The sequence below is a fragment of the Sebastes fasciatus genome, chromosome 7 (genome assembly GCF_043250625.1).
Source record: "Sebastes fasciatus isolate fSebFas1 chromosome 7, fSebFas1.pri, whole genome shotgun sequence".
In the NCBI taxonomy this organism is placed as follows: Eukaryota; Metazoa; Chordata; class Actinopteri; order Perciformes; family Sebastidae; genus Sebastes; species Sebastes fasciatus.
This window is the reverse complement of record NC_133801.1, coordinates 28,822,676-28,841,179: the sequence shown is the minus strand read 5'-3', so window position 1 is coordinate 28,841,179 and position 18,504 is coordinate 28,822,676. Positions and strand designations below refer to the sequence as shown.

Genomic DNA, 18,504 nt, shown 5'->3' with positions numbered 1-18,504 from the left:
AAAAAAAAAAGAAAAAAAAAAAAAGATATATATATATATATATACTTTATGTGTGCGTCATTCCTTTTTTCCCCCTCTCTCTCTTCTCTAAACCTCTCCCCTTACCAATACCTCATTTCCCCACACACCTCGCACAATCGTTGCTCTGGTCTCCACCATCATAACCAATGGGATTTTGTATGTTTTGTATATTTTTACAATTAATTTATTTATTTATCTTTTTCTTCTTAGTAATTTGATGGTATTATTATTGTCTTATTATAAAATGTGCTGCTATACTATACTATTATTATCATTGCTATCTCATATAGATTATCAATCAATTATTATTGCATAATGGATGCCCAACTTATTAGTATATAAGATCACTATCTATGTTTTCCACTCCCTTCAAACAATATAAGAAAGATTCAGTTTTGACATGTTGGATTATGCTGTATAGCCTACACGTGGGTGTGATTTTTGACCAGCACATGAACCTTAAGAAGATGTTGACTCACCTCTATTTTTCCAGCTGAGGTATGAATTAAAGCCTGAAGTCTCTTATCAAGATCTGATAAGGCAGTACATACACTGTAAGCTGGACTAATTCTCTACTCACATGCCTAAACAGGTCAGTGTCGTCAAACTCTTGTGTTTAAAATACCACTGCCAGATAGTGGCAGCCAGACAGATCCGGCTGTGGGGCTCATATCAATCCCATATTGGCTCCTCTCCACTGGTAAATTCAGGATTCATTTCAAAATGGTGCTGATTATGAACAATGTGACTCCTGAACAAGCCCCAATATGCAAGTTCATTTCTACTGATGCTAAAGGGTGGCTTGTGCGTTAATTTAACGCCCTGGGAATGAGAACGGGCCTGTCATACACATACAAACACATTATTCTCAGCAAAATTCTAATTGATTTTCCTTTATTTGTCTGTGATACATTTGAACGTATTTATGCCATTCTCTCTTTAGTCGTCTTCATTTCTGTTTCATTGTGCCATTTCTGGGGCCTTTTTTGTTTCTCTTTTTAAAAAATGTTTTAACTCTTGTATTTATGATTCATCTTAAATAGTATCAGCACCGAAACTAGATGCATGAGGGAGATTTGTGGTGAGAGAGCCGTGACATCCCAGGGGGATTGTTAGCCAGCTTCAGGCTGTTATAAAGCACGTCAGTCGACCCGCCACTTCGATTTTCTTCCGTTTAACTATAAGATATAATCCAGATAAGCAGTATGCACTGGGAGAAATGTAAGTACAAAACATCATTGCTGTTTTCTTTACATGATTGTCAAAAGCCGTAAGAATACTCGTTCGTTTCATGCAGATTGTCCTATATTATATTATATTATATTATATCATATTATATTATATTATATTATATTATATTATATTATGTCATGTGAAACAAATCTATTGATTTGAATTATAATTTTATATCTGCTTTGATTTTATTGAAGAGGTAAAAGAACAGCAGGATGTTTTTAATTTTTTTTTTTTACACTAATACTGAATTGTTCAAATGGTTTCGTTTGTGTACACTGCATTTCTTGTCACTCGATGATGTAAACACAATAATATGAACATAATAATATGTTCAGTGTAATGCAATCCAGTATGATATAGCTTTGCAATACGTAATTGCTCTTTCTTTTCTCCACGTCATTTTAGAATAATAATCTGATTGAATAGTGTAAATCAGAGATTGTTACTGGGAGAAAGAATTTGATTTAGCTTAACTTGTTTGACTTTCCGCTGCTGTGTTTTGGGACATTTGTAATTGTCATAATTAATTTGACTGTTCGCTAATCAGAAATGTAAAACCCAAACTAATGGATGGATGTGAATGGTGCTCATTGGTTTCCCCCCAATAACGTACAACATGTCATTTACAACAACGACTTTGAAGTTAAAATCTGGAGTTTTTTGAAAAAGCAAAGAGTCATGTCAGGATCATATTGAAGCTGTTGTGTCGGGCTCTTTTGGAAAGAGGAAGGTGGTCATTTGGATGTTGGCTGTGTGTTGCTATTGGGCTGTAATCTTGATATGCAAAATGGCAGCAGCACAGTAAAATACTGCACAGCTGTGGAGCTTCCTCTTTTCTGTTGGTTGAGTCGCCTTGAGTCTGTCTGTGTGTTCATGTGTGGTTGATACAAACAGAGAAATGGAAGACAACAACATCTGTCCATTTGAGTTCAGTTCAAAGATTTCCTTCTGTAGCATTTATTTCCTTGTGTGTTTTTTTTTTTAAACAAGCTTCCTGTATATCGGGCACACTTTTTCACAATAAAAGTTCTTTAAAAATAGATATATTTTATATATATAGATATATAAAAAAGTGCTGGATTATGATATTTTTCTATCTAAATATTTCCGGTAGTAGCAATTGTAAAACACCGTTTGTGTCAAGGGAAAGAAATTCTAGAGCTATCTAACACCTGTAATGAAAAATCCTCTTTTGTCTCAATACATTTTCCCAACCCCAGTCTTTAAAGTTTCACTAGGCAGACATTTTTTGGCATCATTGGGCAAAAAAATCCATGATAACCTTTCATCATAGTGTAATTCAAGTGTTTTTTTCAGGCTTTAAAAAATCGGGAGACTTTGGCCAATCACAGGTCATTTCAGAGAGAGAGCGTTCCTATTGGCTATGCTCCGGCTGGTGGGCGGTGCTTGGTATTTCTTCAACTGTTCTCAACATGAAACATTGAAGAAAGAAATAGGCATTACAGTAACATAATATTTATTAATTTCAATTGTATTCATTTGATCAGCGCTGCCTAGTTTGACCGTTTGATTAGAGTTTTTGAGTGATTGACTCGTGGCTCTCATAGAACGGAAGCTGGACGGCAGACTCCAGATCAGCTCTGACTGGTTATTTTCCTCTGATCTGTGAAATCTTGCAGATGCCATTAGGAGCACCGGAGGACACAGAGGAACATTTTTTTTTTTCCGTTACCTGTCTCATGCACTTCTGTCAGGATATAGTGACTACAACACCCTTGCTTGCAGCAAACTCCTCTCACTGCTTCAGATCTTTTCCAGGAATCTTTACAAATCTTTTGTTCCTGATGGCGTGGGACAACCTATACTGGCCTACAGCAATTCCGTAGTTAGACAGTATTTGATCTAAACCATGATACGAAAAACTTGCTGAACACTGTCCAATTCCAAGTGACCTGAGAAGAAGGAATATCTTGTAGACATATAAACAGCTCAATTACCAGACAGTTTGAGTAGATTTTTAAGAGTGGATGGAGTCAAAAACTTCCCTAAACCCTTTCCCCAAACAGCAACTTGCAATCACGGCTTAGCAACTGTAATTATTGCCTCTAGCCTTTCCATAACCAAAAACAAGTACACGATCATATAAGGAATGGATTAAACAGTGTGTTATGTGTTTTTACTTAAAGGTGCAGTGTGTAGGATTTGTCGGCATCTAGCGGTGAGGTTACAGATTGCAACAAATTGAAACTTCTTCCGTGTGCCCAGCGTGTAAGAGAACTATACGGTGGTCGACGCGAAGACGTGAAAACGCGAAAGGCTCTTTCTAGAGACAGTGTTTGGTTGGTTTGTCCATTCTGGGCTACTGTAGAAACATGGCGGCCGGAAGAGGACCCACTCCCTATGTAAATGTAAATGTCTCATTCTAAGATAACAAAAATACAACAATTCTTATTGTCAGGTGATTATACACCAAAGAAAACACATTTATTAATATTTGGTCCTGGATGCTACTATATCAGAGTGTTTTATAATGTCAGCCCTTAATTAATTGAATTAGGGATATTTACACTCCAGCAATTCCAGCCACACTTGTTACATATGTTCACCAAAGACATAGGTTAGTCGTCATTCTTTTGTAACGTTAAAAGTGAAACATACCCTTTGAAAATAAAACCAAAAAAGCACAAATCGAACCTCTGCTTTGCTTCTTTTTTTTTTCAAATATATGAGCTAAGCAGCCAAACTAGAGTCTCATATCAGACTTATAATACTAGGACTAAGTAGCTCTACACTGCAATATATGATCAATTCTTCAATGTTTCTTCTTGACTATTCTGTTTAGTCTAACGTGTAATATTTGTCTCCATTTGCACTGAATTGATTTTAAAAAATACGGAAAATGTCTTTTAGTTTCCAATTACGGGATAATTCCTTATTTTAAGGGACGGTTGGCAACCCCATGGTGAGGATGCTGACTTTGTTGCCTATACCTGGAAGCAGTTAGCTTTAGCCTCAGTCTTTTAGCGTCATATCACATATGTAGACATCAAGTGTTTATTTAAGATCCTTTCACATTTCCAAGGCATGGAGCCAATGTTAGTTTAATTAGCGAGCTAGCTACAGTCGATTAAATCTGCTCGCCACAGTTGTCATTTCAGCAGACTGAGTTGACAGCTAGGAATGAGAAGACTGCTCTACCTCCGTCTGAAATCAAGGACCCATTGTTCTATAAAGTGCTGAGAATTTTGAGCGATAAATCTACCACCGTTACTGTAAAATGTGCTATGCTTGAACAGAAAGCTTAGAGGGGGTGGGGCTTGGCGAACTGTCAATTGTGTTTCCAGTGCCCCGTTTCTGTTAGGCATCATTGACTTGTCTGTACATGGTACATTATCACGCCATTGTGTTTGTTTCTAGAGAGGGCCACTTATCCCGTCTGACCTGTGCAGGCAAATTAATTAGCTGCAGATAGGAATCTGGACAATATACTGGTAAGACATCCCCAGCCTAACAACAGAGGTTAAGTAGAGGGCAGAAACAGCAGCAGTCTGGACCAGAGGTCACCCTCCTCCGTGCGTTCTTGCTGGCAATCCCTCCGTAACATTCAGCAATGCACACTTCGCGTTAAATGAACCTCATGCAATAATTATTAAATCACACTTGACGGAAATTGCCACAGGATTTTGCTAACTCCACCAAAAGAGAAATCTCCAGGATTGATGTATTAAGATCTGTTTATGTCAGTTCCTATCGGCAGAGATTTCCCATCAGTGATCACACCAAGGCACATTTAAGTTAGGCCATATGGGACGCTCCTCTATATGTCAGTCTGACTTTGTGATTTTGGACGAACAGGACAAGAGTTAATGTTTCATAAAAATCTGGTGCAGCTTTGCAGCAGAAACTAAAATGCCAGAGGGTCTCATTAGCTGCAGATGGCTGGTTAGCAGAACACTGTCAAACCAATGAACATTTGACCTTTTATTATGATACTATCTGTCACTTTAGATTGATGTGAGTTTGTGTGTGGCATCAGTACAAGAGTACTGTAATTTTCTTTTCAGCATCGTATGAGACGTCTACCAGCTGCTTAGGTCTTTGCAATTATAATCTAATAGCCCTTTAGCAAAACGTGTGCAGACTCTTTTATCCTTCCTTTAATTGACTCAGATGACAGGTTAATGTTGAAATCAAGATACTTTAGGCCTAATAATTTATGTCAAAGTTGTGAACTAGTATTACTAAATACTACTAAATCATCTACAAAGAACTGAGTTTGCAATTTATACTTATCGGTGCCGTTGTGTCACAGAGTTCATAACACATCCATTGGTTCACCAAGGTGGCTGCGATTGTCTGCGCCTGCCGGCTACGGGAAACATTATGCATCCTATCCACACTATGCATTTTTAGCCGTGCTAGCGGCAGCAGCGGTGTCAGTCTGTAAGTTATAGCTGGTCGGTTGGTCGATCCAACACTTTGGTCCAGGCTGAAAGATCTCAACAACTATTGAATGGATTGCTTTGGATTGATTTGTACAGACATTCATGATCCTCAGAGGATGAACTCTGACAACTTTGGTGATCCAGTGACTTTTCCTCTAGCGCCACCAGCAGGTTGACTTTTTTGTTATTTAGTGGCATAACTTGACAACTGCTGGGTGGATTGTCATGAAATATGCTCCAGATTTAAGGTCCCGAGAGGATGGATTCTAATGACTTTGGTGATGCTTTAACTTTTCATCTAGCACCACCCTCAGGTCAAAATTTTAATTTGCCCAATACTTTAGTTTATGACCAAAATACATTATATTACATTAATGCTTATATTATATACAGCCTAATTGTGCCATAATCACTATATTTTATGTAGATATTATCATACATACTGATTTTATATAGTAATCAGCGACTAAGTGAGTAATCAAATTGAAGTTTTGCCTTTGCATGACCCCTTATAACTTTGCAGACAATGCAAAGGCAGAGTACCTTAACTTCCAAATAAGAGTTAAAGGTCAAGTTTGAGCTCCAGATTTATTCATTTTTTACTTCATTTAGAAAAGAAGAATTGCCACATTTCAAATATTCTGCCCATAATTCATTTGGCTGGACAACAAAAAACGTTATAGTACTTTTTCCCAGTTCTACACTCTGGTGAGTTATGGTCTCTTGTCTTGAAGGGCAGTGTTTTGGTGCATGTATGAAGATCACCCTCCATCTGCAGAGAGCTCACACTGCTGCAGTGTAGCGGGGAGAAACGCCATCACTCTCAATGTCTTTGTCGCCTCGGGCTGTACTGACTGATGGCATTAACTGCAGTGTGACATGTACAGTACTGTTGCTTTGAGTTTATTCAAAAGAGGCCCTCTCTGTCAGATTAGAGTTCTGCTCATGCTTATACTTGCAGGGTGTCATCGGTTGTAAACATTTCGACCTACTGGGAGACCATACTGCCTGAGGTCGCTGACAGGGTGGCTCCAGAGGACACTGAATACTGATGCTTATATATTATATCAATATTCAAATGAGCACAGAAAACCTTTTTGATGTTGTTATCTGGAAGAGACAATAAACTTTCAATTCAACACAACTTTATTAATCCACGAAAGGCCTTTTGATATTGACAAGTAAAAACAGACAGGAAACAGACATTATGCACAGACAGACAGCTGTTTAAGACTACGTTGAGCTGATGGTGCAATTGTTAAAAATAAATAAATAGATAAATAGATAAATAAATAAATAGATAAATAAAAAAGAAAAATAATAAAATAACGATAAAAATAAATAAATAAATAAATAAATACATTTTACAAACTGTTACCTCTAATGAGTGCACTGGTTCATAAATCAACAGCAACCACAGCTGGTGCCACCATGGATATTAAATTGCAACCAAATAAATACTACTGATATATTTTGTTGTGTTGGATGTGAGACAATGAATAACTTTTACTAATGCTGAAATGAAACCCATATCTATAATGCATTACCAAAACATTATAAGACCTCATATTATGATGCTTTGCAAGAACAGTCATTTAGAAGTATCACAATTGCTCATAATCATTTGACCCACGCTTTCAATAACAATTATGGACAGAGATGATGGTTATGGCTTGGTTGCAACCTGTGTGGTGATGTGACCAAATTGATATTTAAGTCAAGAAGTTATTAATTATATTATTTAGCTGTTTTGGACGGAATACATTTCATAGTGTGGCTGGCTGTTGCATCATGATCCTTATGCAAGATTCACAATATTTTTTCGATTGCGGTGTGATTTTCTTAAAGCTTCGTTAGGCAGAATGTTTTGGCATCATTGGGCAAAAATTCCATAATAACTTTTCAGCATATTGCAAGTGTTCTGAGAGAAAACTAGACTTCCGCACCTCCTCATGGCTCTGATTTCAGGCTTTAAAAAAATCTAGCCTGTGAAGGGAGACTTTGACCAATCACAGGTCATTTCAGAGAGAGAGAGAGAGCATTCCTATTGGCTGTTCATTCAACGCAGGCAGTTGTCAATCACTCGCAAACTCAGATCAAACGGTCAAACTAGGCAGCGCTGATCAAGTATGAATGACTATTTTGTTACTGTGATGCCGTAATGCTGTAATTTCTCTCCTCAAATGTTTTCAGAAACATCTTGTAGTGTACTGTTTAGCTGTAAAATGAGACAGTTTGCTCCGGCTGGTGGGTGGTATTTCCTCAACTGATCTCAACATGGCTGCTGGGTCACAGACTTCTCATTTTACAGCTAAACAGTACACTATACAAGATGTTTCTGAAAACAATCATGGAGAGAAATAGGCATTACAGTGACAGAATATTGATTCATATTTGATCAGCGCTGCCTAGTTTGACCATTTGATTGGAGCCTGCGAGTGATTGACAGCTGCTCAGAGAAAGCAAGGCTCCAGCTCGGCTCTGAGTGGTTCTTTTCCTCCGATCTGGGAAATCTTCTTTTAATCATATTTGTTCCAATCTTGCCTACTGCTGCTTTAATTTATGCATGCAATGCATTTGTAATTTAGTTCACTTAGTAGACTTTACACTGTAACACTGTAAATCACATCTTGACAGCCTCATATGACAAAAAGTATCAATCATTTGTGTTTCCATAGTTCTTTTTCTTATTGTAATGATAAAAACTATGCAGCAGCAGCCCATATAGCAATAGGCGTATATCTAACACCTTACTTCAAATGAGAGGCTAGTGTCTGTTTTCAAGATGTAATTAAATTAAACTAGATGTCTCTCTCTTTCTTTCTTTCTGTTTCTGGCTTCTCTAGCACCATCATCAGCACTGGCCAGGTCCAGACCGTACCAAGGTGTCCGAGTCCGAGACCCGGTCAAAGAGCTGCTGAGGAGGAAGAGAAGTCTGGAGCCACACTGCACCAAGACAGCGCCCCCTACTGCGGTGAGGACACCATGACACATGACATGCATGATGCATTTTATCAGTTACACATTAAATCATTTTTACTCAGTTTTGACATTTAAAATGAGTATGTACATTTAAAGCTCCGGTGGGTGGAAATGGAGCTAATAGGATTAAAATGAGTTATTTTTATAAAACCGTCACTATATCCTGACAGTAGTGCATGAGACAGGTAATCTGAAAAAAATCATGTGCCTCTGTGTCCTCCGGTGTCCTCCGGTGCTCCTAATGGTATCTGCAAGATTTCACAGACAGAGCCGACTGTCAATCACTCGCAAACTCCGATCAAACGGTCAAACTAGGCAGCGCTGATCAAATATGAATCAATATTCTGTTACTGTAATGCCTATTTACATCTTGTAGTGTACTGTTTAGCTGTAAAATGAGAAGGTTTGTGACCCGGCAGCCATGTTGAGAACAGTTAAGGAAATACCAAGCACCGCCCACCAGCTGGAGCACAGCCAATAGGAACGCTCTCTCTCTCTGAAATGACCTGTGATTGGTAAAAGATTGGTAAAGATGTTTTAAGACCCGAAAACAGAGCCATGAGGAGGTGCAGAAGTCTAATTTTCTCTCAGAACACTTGAATTACAATATGCTGAAAGGTTATCATGGAATTTTGATGCCCAATGATGCCAAAAATATACTGCCTACTGCCACTTTAAGTAAAACAAATCTTCAGAATACATTTACATACTAGCACATTTTAAACAAAGTTTCCCACCAGTTTTGGGAACATGTGGAGCCCTCCACCCTTTCCAAAGAAAATCCCTTCCCGAAAAAGCCTTGCAAATACTGCAACCACATTCTTCCTTGTACCTTTATCACAGCATCATTAGTCATTAAACAAATATGCACAGGATTTACTGTAGCAGCAGTTACAGTATATGGAGCAATGTTTGCTCAGGATTAGGAGCTGTCGGAATAATAAAAACATTTCAAACCTGTTACTGAAAATATAAAGTAGCGGTAGTAGGAGTGGAATTACTTTTCAATGTATTCGTCTGAAAAACAACCACAGACATTTCTTGTCAAGTTCATGAACGTTTTTTCTTTCTTTTTTTTAAATAATATTTTTTTTTTCCAGTTTTCTCTTTGATGTACCCAATCATGTCAGAATAACATGTTGCATTTCCTTTATTGCGTTTTGATGATTTACCACCATTAGTCTCCAGGCTGACATTCTTCACCCATCAGAACTGTCATGTAGATGAATGTAGTCAATGATCTTTATACTTTCTGCAGCAGGCGGGTTACTGCGGAGATCAAAAGAAATGCGTATGGGCCGAACATCTGGATGCATAGTGCTGGTTGCAAAAGTGGTCTTTATCGAGCAGACGCTGCAACACAACAGATGTAGATTGTTCTGTGGGGAGTCATTTTTTTTCCCCCAACTGGAACATTATTGAACAAGTTATAGATGACATTTTGAAGAGCTGAAAGAAAGGGGCTCCCGTGGGGGCCATCCGGATGTGAGCAGTCAGGACCCAAAGCCTATCCCAGGGTGAGGGGGGGGGGGGGCCAGGGGGGAAGGATTGTCCTTATATAATCCAGGTGTTTTTCCATGACAGTTGCAGCCATTCCCTGCATGGCTCCAGGGCTGGGCACACAGCCCTATGCAAAATTACTTGCAGCCTTGCCAAAGAGCCCTCCCACTTGCTATTTATTACACCTACCAGACCAGGAGAAAACACACACACACACGCACGCACACACATTTACAAACTCCCCTCATACACACCCTTTGATAAGAGAGAAATAACATGACATACTGAGTGTGTGTTATCTTCTGATGGATTGGAAAACGTAACAGCTTTTCCGTAGAACAGGAAAAATGGATTTTGAAACTCCCTTTGGCATCCTTGTCGGGTTCTTTAAGCTCGGTTTACTCCTGTTTCTGAGAATATCATTTCCCTTGTGTACTTTTGATCTTTAAGGAGGATCCTTGGGGCGCCTCTCCAGCTTTCAACCAGAGTTTTTAAATGAATCCCACGTTGTTAATCACTGGAGTATACTGCGTTCCTGAATAGTTTGACATTATGGAAACTTTATTTTCTTGTCAAAAGCTAGATGATGTGTACGCTACGAAGACAAACATGTAAAAAAAAAAAAGCAAAAATGTACAAAAACCAAATTATAATAGTGGTTTAACAATGGTTTTACATGCAGGGACTATTTCTTGACAGGGCACAGTGACTTGCAGGAGGTTGCCAGACAACCTCACAGTGACCCAGCTTGTTTATTTTTGCAGTTCTGGTTTAGCACAGATTAAAAAAAAAAAACAACACATGATATGTGACAAGTTAATTAGTGAGCTTGAGAAGTGCTGGCAGACACATGTTTTCCAACTTTTGGTCTGAGCCAAGCGAGCTACTTCCCTCTGTTTTTAGTCTGTATGCTATGCTAAGCTAACCAGCACCTTCATATTTAGCTCTATCACTGTTCCCGGCAAGAAAGCAAATAAGCATATTTCTTAAAAAATGTTGACCTATTTCTTTAAAGGGAGATTTGTCAAGTATTTAATACTCTTATCAATATGGGAGTGGGCAAATATGCTTGCTTTATGCAAATGTATGTATATATTTATTATTGGAAATCAATTACCAACACAAAACAATGACAAATATTGTCCAGAAACCCTCACAGGTACTGCATTTAGCATAAAAAAAATGCTTAAATCATAACATGGTAAATTGCAGCCACAGCTGCACAACAACAGCTGTCAGTGTGTCAGTGTGCTGACTTGACTATGACTTGCCCCGAACTGCATGTGATTATCATAAAGTGGGCATGTCTGTAAAGGGGAGACTCGTGGGTACCCATAGAACCCATTTTCTTTCACATATCTTGATGTCAGAGGTCAAGGGACCCCTTTGAAAATGGACATGTCAGTTTTTCCTGGCCAAAATTTAGTGTAACTTCGTAGCGTTATTTAGCCGCCTTCCGCCCGCAACAACGGCGGGCTGTCAGAGTTTTAAGGGGTTAGCCCTAGCCCATCAGAGGGCGGGTCTTTTTTTGTTGTTGCAGATTTGCTGACATATTGTACAAAGGATTATTGTTTAGCCACAGAGCTTTGGTTTGAGATCCTTGTATTTGCCATGGTGCTTTGTTGAAGTGCAATCAGTTTACAGTAAACACAGTCAGCACGTTCATAACCACAAACGGTATTATTGGTGTTATTAAAACTGAACCGTAACAGTAACCCATTGTCCTTTTTTCAAGGACCAAATGTGAAAAGGTTGTTTATTTTCAGCGTCAGATTCATTTTTCAAGTGCAGTGACCCCTCAGCACTTAAAGTAAAAGTGACATTGGATGAATTTAGTGTTTGGTGTCACGACAGAGCGCCTTCACTCTCCACCTGCTGTCAGAGCTGTAACACTAACCAGCTCCTCTGCAGTCTTTTCGGCATCTGACCTCATATGCCCTGCTGGCTGCCTACGGGCACTACTGACACTAGCTGTCAGGACCGTCACTGTCACTGCTGCCTCTCTCATTCCTTCTTTGACCTCGATGAAAAACATCATGAAGTCAAGGAACGATGAGAAGGAGAATTCATAAGGACTTAGGAAAAGACAACCGTGGTGTTAAAGCTGCAGTGGGTAGAAATGGAGCAAATATGATTAAAAAGTTATTTACTATATCCTGACAGTAGAACATGAAACAGGTAATCTGAAAAAAATCATGTTCCTCTGTGTCCTCCGATGCTCCTAACGGCATCTGCAAGATTTCATAGACTGGAGGAAAACAACCAATCAGAGCTGATCTGGAGTCTGCCGTCCAGCTGCCGTCTATGAGAGCCAGCTGTCAATCACTCGCAAACTCCGACCAAAAGGTCAAACTAGGCAGCGCTGAGCAAATATGAATCAATATTCTGTTACTGTAATGCCTATTTCTCTCCTCAAATGTTTTCAGAAACAGCTTGTCATGTACTGTTTAGCAGTGACTTAGAAAGTTTGTGACCCGGCAGCCCATGTTGAGATCTGTTGAAGAAATACCAAGCACCGCCCACCAGCCAGAATACAGCCAATAGGAACGCTCTCTCTCTGAAATGACCTGTGATTGGTCAAAGTCTCCTGTCACGGGCCTGAAAACAGAGCCATGAGGAGGTGCAGAAGTCTAGTGTTCTCTCCGAACACTTGAATTAAAGGTTTCTTACCAGACTTACGCCTGGTGGAGATTATAACACTTTCATATGTTCATATGGGCATGCCAGAATTTTATTAAGACTTGTGAATCTATCCTTTGAGGATAAGGTTTTCAGAGTTCAATTTTTTATTGTTTTTTACTTCAGCCTGGGATCTTTTTTAGAAATATAATCTCTACTTGTCAGATCTTTGGACATTCTGAGAATTGTTACTAGTCCTCCTAATCTACCTCCATCTGTGGGTGCAGCTGGACTCCACCCTCTCTCTTTGAACAAGCTGTTATGGTGTGAGACAACTGTGTCTGCTGTGCCCTCAGGAATTATTATATCCACTCACGCAATATGATCAATTATTAAATTGCAGTTTGGAAGTTTACAGGAAATTGTGCTTTGTGGAAAACATTTATCCATTGTGTTCCGCCTCGTTGAGTTCTAACGTATAATCTTGAGGATCACAGATATGTAATTAAATATATCCATTACCAGTGCGGAACATAAATGTACGATGATGCAATGAATTTCTTGAATCTCTTTCTTGAATTTCCCTCGGGATCAATAAAGTTACTATCTATCTATGTATCTATGATACAGATTATACATTAGAGCAGTAAATAGACACAATTACAAAACAGAATTAAGCTTTAACTTGTTTTTTATCTATCCGGCCTGGCTTTTAAAAAGTGTTTTCTTGCATTTGGATTTCTGCAAACAGATCAATTTATCTCATATTTTTAAATGTTTTATCATGCTAAAAATCTAACAAAATTCAGCTTTAATTACACATGGATCAATTAATAAAGATGATTTTGCACAAACCCTTGAAAGACCGTACCTGTATGCGAATACACTAACAAATTCTGGCTTGCATCTCTAACACACACAAACACACTTTAATTACAACCTCGACTCAGCTGCTGCTCCCACCTGCTTGGACGGTACATGTGTAAATACTGTATATTTATATGTCAACATTACAGTGTAGACTATAGTTGTACAGCAGCAACACGTGGTTACTGTTCTACTGAAAAATATTGACATGCCGAACTCACTTTTTTAATCTTTTTTTCAGGATGTGGTCACACACAACAACCCGTCATCATACACACAAGGTACATGTTCATTCCTAACAGCTGCATCTGAGAGTCACCTGGCACAAATTGATTCTTGTTAAGTAAAAGCATGTGTCTCTGCCTGTCTTTGAAGACTCACGTTCAAACATCTCTTCCAAAAATCAGGCATGTTTGGCTCTGACGTTGCCGGCGGCTCCCCAGCTGAGCCGTCGACTGCAGTCGGTGATGGAGGGCTGCAGCAGTGTGCAGGATGGAGAGCTGCACCACCTGCCGCCGGCGCTGGCCTGCAGACTGCTGTGACACCCTGGTCTTCATCTGACTACCACCAGCATGACCCTTCAGCTCAGACTCTGGCCTACTCACAGGCCCCCACCCTCACTGCCGATGTGTACATGCAGACTTTGTGTCCCAGCTACACCATGCTCACCTACACACACGCACCATTGCTCACTAACTTTGGGGTGAGTAGGAGAGAACTCTGCATGTGAACAAAAGTGTGCTTAATGTTTTACCTGGAAAGAACAACACAGTCTCAAGGCAGTTCGTGAAATAGTCACGAAATTGAATCTACTTGATTCGTGTACATTGACACGAATTTCCCTTTTTTTCCCTACGAATGTCCATCAACACGTGACGCATGTGTCATTCTTTTCAAAATAAAACTATTTAGTTAGGTTTAGGAATAGATCGACTCTGTTAGGTTTAGGCAACAAAACTACTTAGTTAGGTTTAGGAAAAGATTGTGGTTTGGATTAAAATAACACCGGAAGTGCTGTAATTTAAGTACAGAAGTTATGTGACAAATAAATCAACTTTGACTGCTGGTTTCACCCGGGACACAAACACCGGTCTCCTCGGCGAAAGTCCTGTGTTTTTTGACCCAACCATCCACCCCCACCCTTTCTCTATGTGGAATTTGCCGTTCTCTATACTTCCCGGTTCACAATTACGTGGACTACATACAAATTGATTTTGTGCTGACCATCACGAAAAAAATTGGAAATTTGTGTCTATGTACATCAATCAATACGTTAAATTTTGTGACTATTTCACGAACTGCTGTGCGACTGGGCTGGACTAAATCTCTAGGGGTATTTGAAAGAGGAAAAATCCTGGGTTCCAGCATCATCATTTCTCCATCAACAGGAAGTGATGCAACTTTAAATATTGAGCTCAACAACTGATGCAACTGTTCTGCACGTGTTGCATATTCCTGTTATTAAGTTAAAGTAAAGAACTGGAAGACTGGATGTACTCAGTTCTAGCAAAGAGTATAGAAGCAAAGAGACGGAACAGCCGCTAGATGGCGCTGAGGTAGCGCTGCCGCCATTTTGGACTGAAAATGCCAATGAGTCTGCGGCTATGGATGTACGAAGAGACATCATATAAATAGGTAAATCAGTTTTTAGGTCAATCAGCTTCCCAATACGAACAATTAAATAGCCCTCATTTAAATCAGTATGTCCTCAAATTTGTCAAATTAATTAATGGCTGAATCTAGAGTTATTTTCCTCGGCATAATGAACGTGCATCAGACCCACGGGACTGCACCGCCCTGCACGCTCATATGACATATCCCGTTCTGCCAGCTTCCTGTATGCGGCTGTAATAATGGATATATGGGCTGTAATTCATCACTTTTATTATCTTATAATACACCCATGGGCTGTATGCTGTAAGCCTGTACCGTGGTGGATGTATTAACGTCTCTGTTCCCAAACAACCGGCTATCGCCCAGTAGCTAGTAGTGAAACACTGGTCACACGGACCAGTGGGGTCGGGTAGATCACATCTTTGTTCCATGGTATACACTGCGTGGACCTGTACCGGGTCACTGACCTAAAGCGTTGTTGGTTCAGTTCAAAAAGGTCAATCTCTTCACACTGTCGATCTAAACAAGACAGGCAATTGCAGTTTTGAGCAAATGTTTGTGTTTTTGCTAGTTGAAGTTCCTTTCAACATGAACCTTTTAGTCATTTGTTGTTGTTTCAGACCATACCTATGGGCCCAGCACCAGGCTCCCTCCCTCAGATGGAGCTCCCAGACTCAGGGTTTACCTACCTCCCCTGGGCCCAGCCCATCACCACCATATCCACCATGCCGAACCTGGGGGTCCAGTTCGCCCCCGGCTCCGCAGCCCTGCCCGGGTCACCTCTGGTCCACATGCCCTTGTCCATGTCTTTGACCACCATGATCCCTCAGCTGGAGGCTCAGGGTGTAGTAGATCACCCTCATCCGCAGATACTGGACCTCCCGCAGCGTTCAGAACACCAACTGGACCCTGAGCCACAAGGCCAGTCTCTGGATGAAGATCCAAGGTTAGAGGCGGATTCCCCAAACCTCCTGGATAAACTTCTGGAGGAACAAAAGGGTGATGGCGAAGATGAGGACAAAGACTCGTACAGCAGCTCGCTTTTTATTCCGAATGTCTGAAAATACGAGTGTTCTTCTGTCCATGGAGAGCAGCATTGTTTCTGTTTGTTTCCTGGGGCCACCATTAAAGTATTATTTGGGTTTATTACACTTAATTTTGATTATGATAGCACTGTGACCACTAAAGTAATTGCTGAGGTTGATGCTGACTAAATGTCCTGGTAAAAGTGGGCAACACCCCCCAGTAACCAGAACCCAGAACCAGAACCCAGAACCCAGAACCCAGAACCCAGAACCCAGAACCCAGAACCCAGAACCCAGGCACTCAGGGGCCCCGAAGGCCACATAACTGTCTGTGTGACAATTCATTTGTAATTACAACTTTGTTCAGTAATATGCACCGCTAAAGCTCAATAAAAGGGCTAAACTCATATCATATCAACTCATATCATATCATTTCATATCATATTATATCATATCAAACTGATGGAGTGTTTGGCTGTTTTTTTAAACAAACGTGTAAGATATTATTGCTTTTCTTAACCTATAATTGGTTTGCAGCTGTTTCCTTTTTGCAGCAAAATCTGTCATTGAAAAATTCCGGGTCAATATGAGTTATGACACAGTTTTCTGAGAAACAGTGACCCTTTCCTGATGTGATCCCAATCCATCTCCTCGTTGCCTTGAGGTGTCTGTCTCAGTGATAAAATCTGTCATTTATGCTGAAAAGTTCAGCCTTCACTAGGGTGTCAACTGAAACTGCATCGGGCAAGGTCTTTATGTCAAATGATAAATAAAGCCCCTTTCCCACTGGAGAAAAAACCCACTAACACCTACTAACATCTGGCTTTTGTCTTAAGTGGGTACAATCGGCATTCATTCCCAGGACAAATGACTCTACAGTAGTCACAGCTATCTATGGGCTCCAGCTCTGATCGGCAGTGATGGACACGCTAATTTTCCCCCCTTTTCCAATGCGATGCTATGTGATGTGCGTTGAAGTGAATTACGACTGTTAACGTGAAAATAATGTGTTAACGCAATTCGTTTAAATGCCGCTAATTTCTTTAATGCATTTACAAAACTTGATGTTTTTAGGTTGTAGCTCAGTTTTTCAATGTCATGCTGACATACGACATTTTTATATTTCCTCCTATTTAAATTGTTCATATTTTGTTTCATTATCGTTTTGCTTTTTTTAATGTGTTGTATCTTGCTTTTTGTTTTTATTGATACTTCTTCTTTCTGCACTATCCCCTTTGCTGCTGTACACTGCAAATTTCCCCACTGTGGGACTAATAAAGGAATATCTTATCTTAATATCTTATCTTATAATAGCTTGTCACGATGGAGAAATGAATGAAAATGGGTTCTATGGGTACCCACGAGTCTCCCCTTTACAGACATGCCCACTTATGCCCACGATAGCTGTTGTTGCCTGTTGGGCTTGAGTTTGCCATATTATGATATGAGCATATTTTTTATGCTAAATGCAGTACCTGTGAGGGTTTCTGAACAATATTTGTCATTGTTTTGTGTTGTTAATTGATTTCCATAAATAAATATATACATGCATTTGCATAAAGCAGCATATTTGCCCACTCCCATGTTGATAAGAGCATTAAATACTTGACAAATCTCTCTTTGAGGTACATTTTGAACAGATAAAAAAATGTGCGATTAAAAATGTAATCGATTGACAGCTCCAAAGTGAATATATAATAAATAAAATCAACAGGGATTTGGACACTTATTATAATTTTTGAACGTACAATACATACAGCTAATATCCAGTCCTCAAAGCTACCAGACTCCAGTCAGACAACAGTAATTTTACCTCGCTTAACCTCTTTCTACTGTTCCAACAATCATCAACTCTGGTTTGAGAGTTTGAACGAGAGACTGAATAAGTAACAGATATTAAAAAAAACTAAGTAACATGTTCACTGTTTACTAACCCTGCTTCCGGTGCCGTCCGTGACATTGAACATGACACACCAGGAAAAAACCAGAAAGGCCAGTACAACTATATTGTTTTCCTGTGTCTAGAAAAACCTGCATATACGCACTAATTTTGGTGGGAAAAGGGGTATAAGTCATTGATCATTGATGAAGATTGATCCTACTTTGTCATATATATATTTCTCCCCCTAAAGCAAACTGAAACAAGTGTGACATGCAATACATTACATTTCCGTAAGTAAATATACAGCATATAATATGTTGTTAATACAGAGCTACAGCTGTGTCTGGTGGAG

The 18,504-nt window shown here is 39.6% G+C and overlaps 1 protein-coding gene across 1 annotated transcript; it reads left to right on the top strand.

Moving 5' to 3' along the window:
- Positions 1-1,129: 1,129 nt before the first annotated feature.
- Positions 1,130-18,277, top strand: pou2af1 (POU class 2 homeobox associating factor 1). The gene is made up of 5 exons (XM_074640124.1): positions 1,130-1,242; positions 8,510-8,637; positions 13,873-13,912; positions 14,039-14,334; positions 15,866-18,277. Exons 1-5 carry the CDS (start codon positions 1,227-1,229, stop codon positions 16,304-16,306), a joined length of 921 nt encoding a protein of 306 aa, XP_074496225.1. The 5' UTR covers positions 1,130-1,226; the 3' UTR covers positions 16,307-18,277.
- The last annotated feature ends 227 nt before the right edge of the window (positions 18,278-18,504 follow it).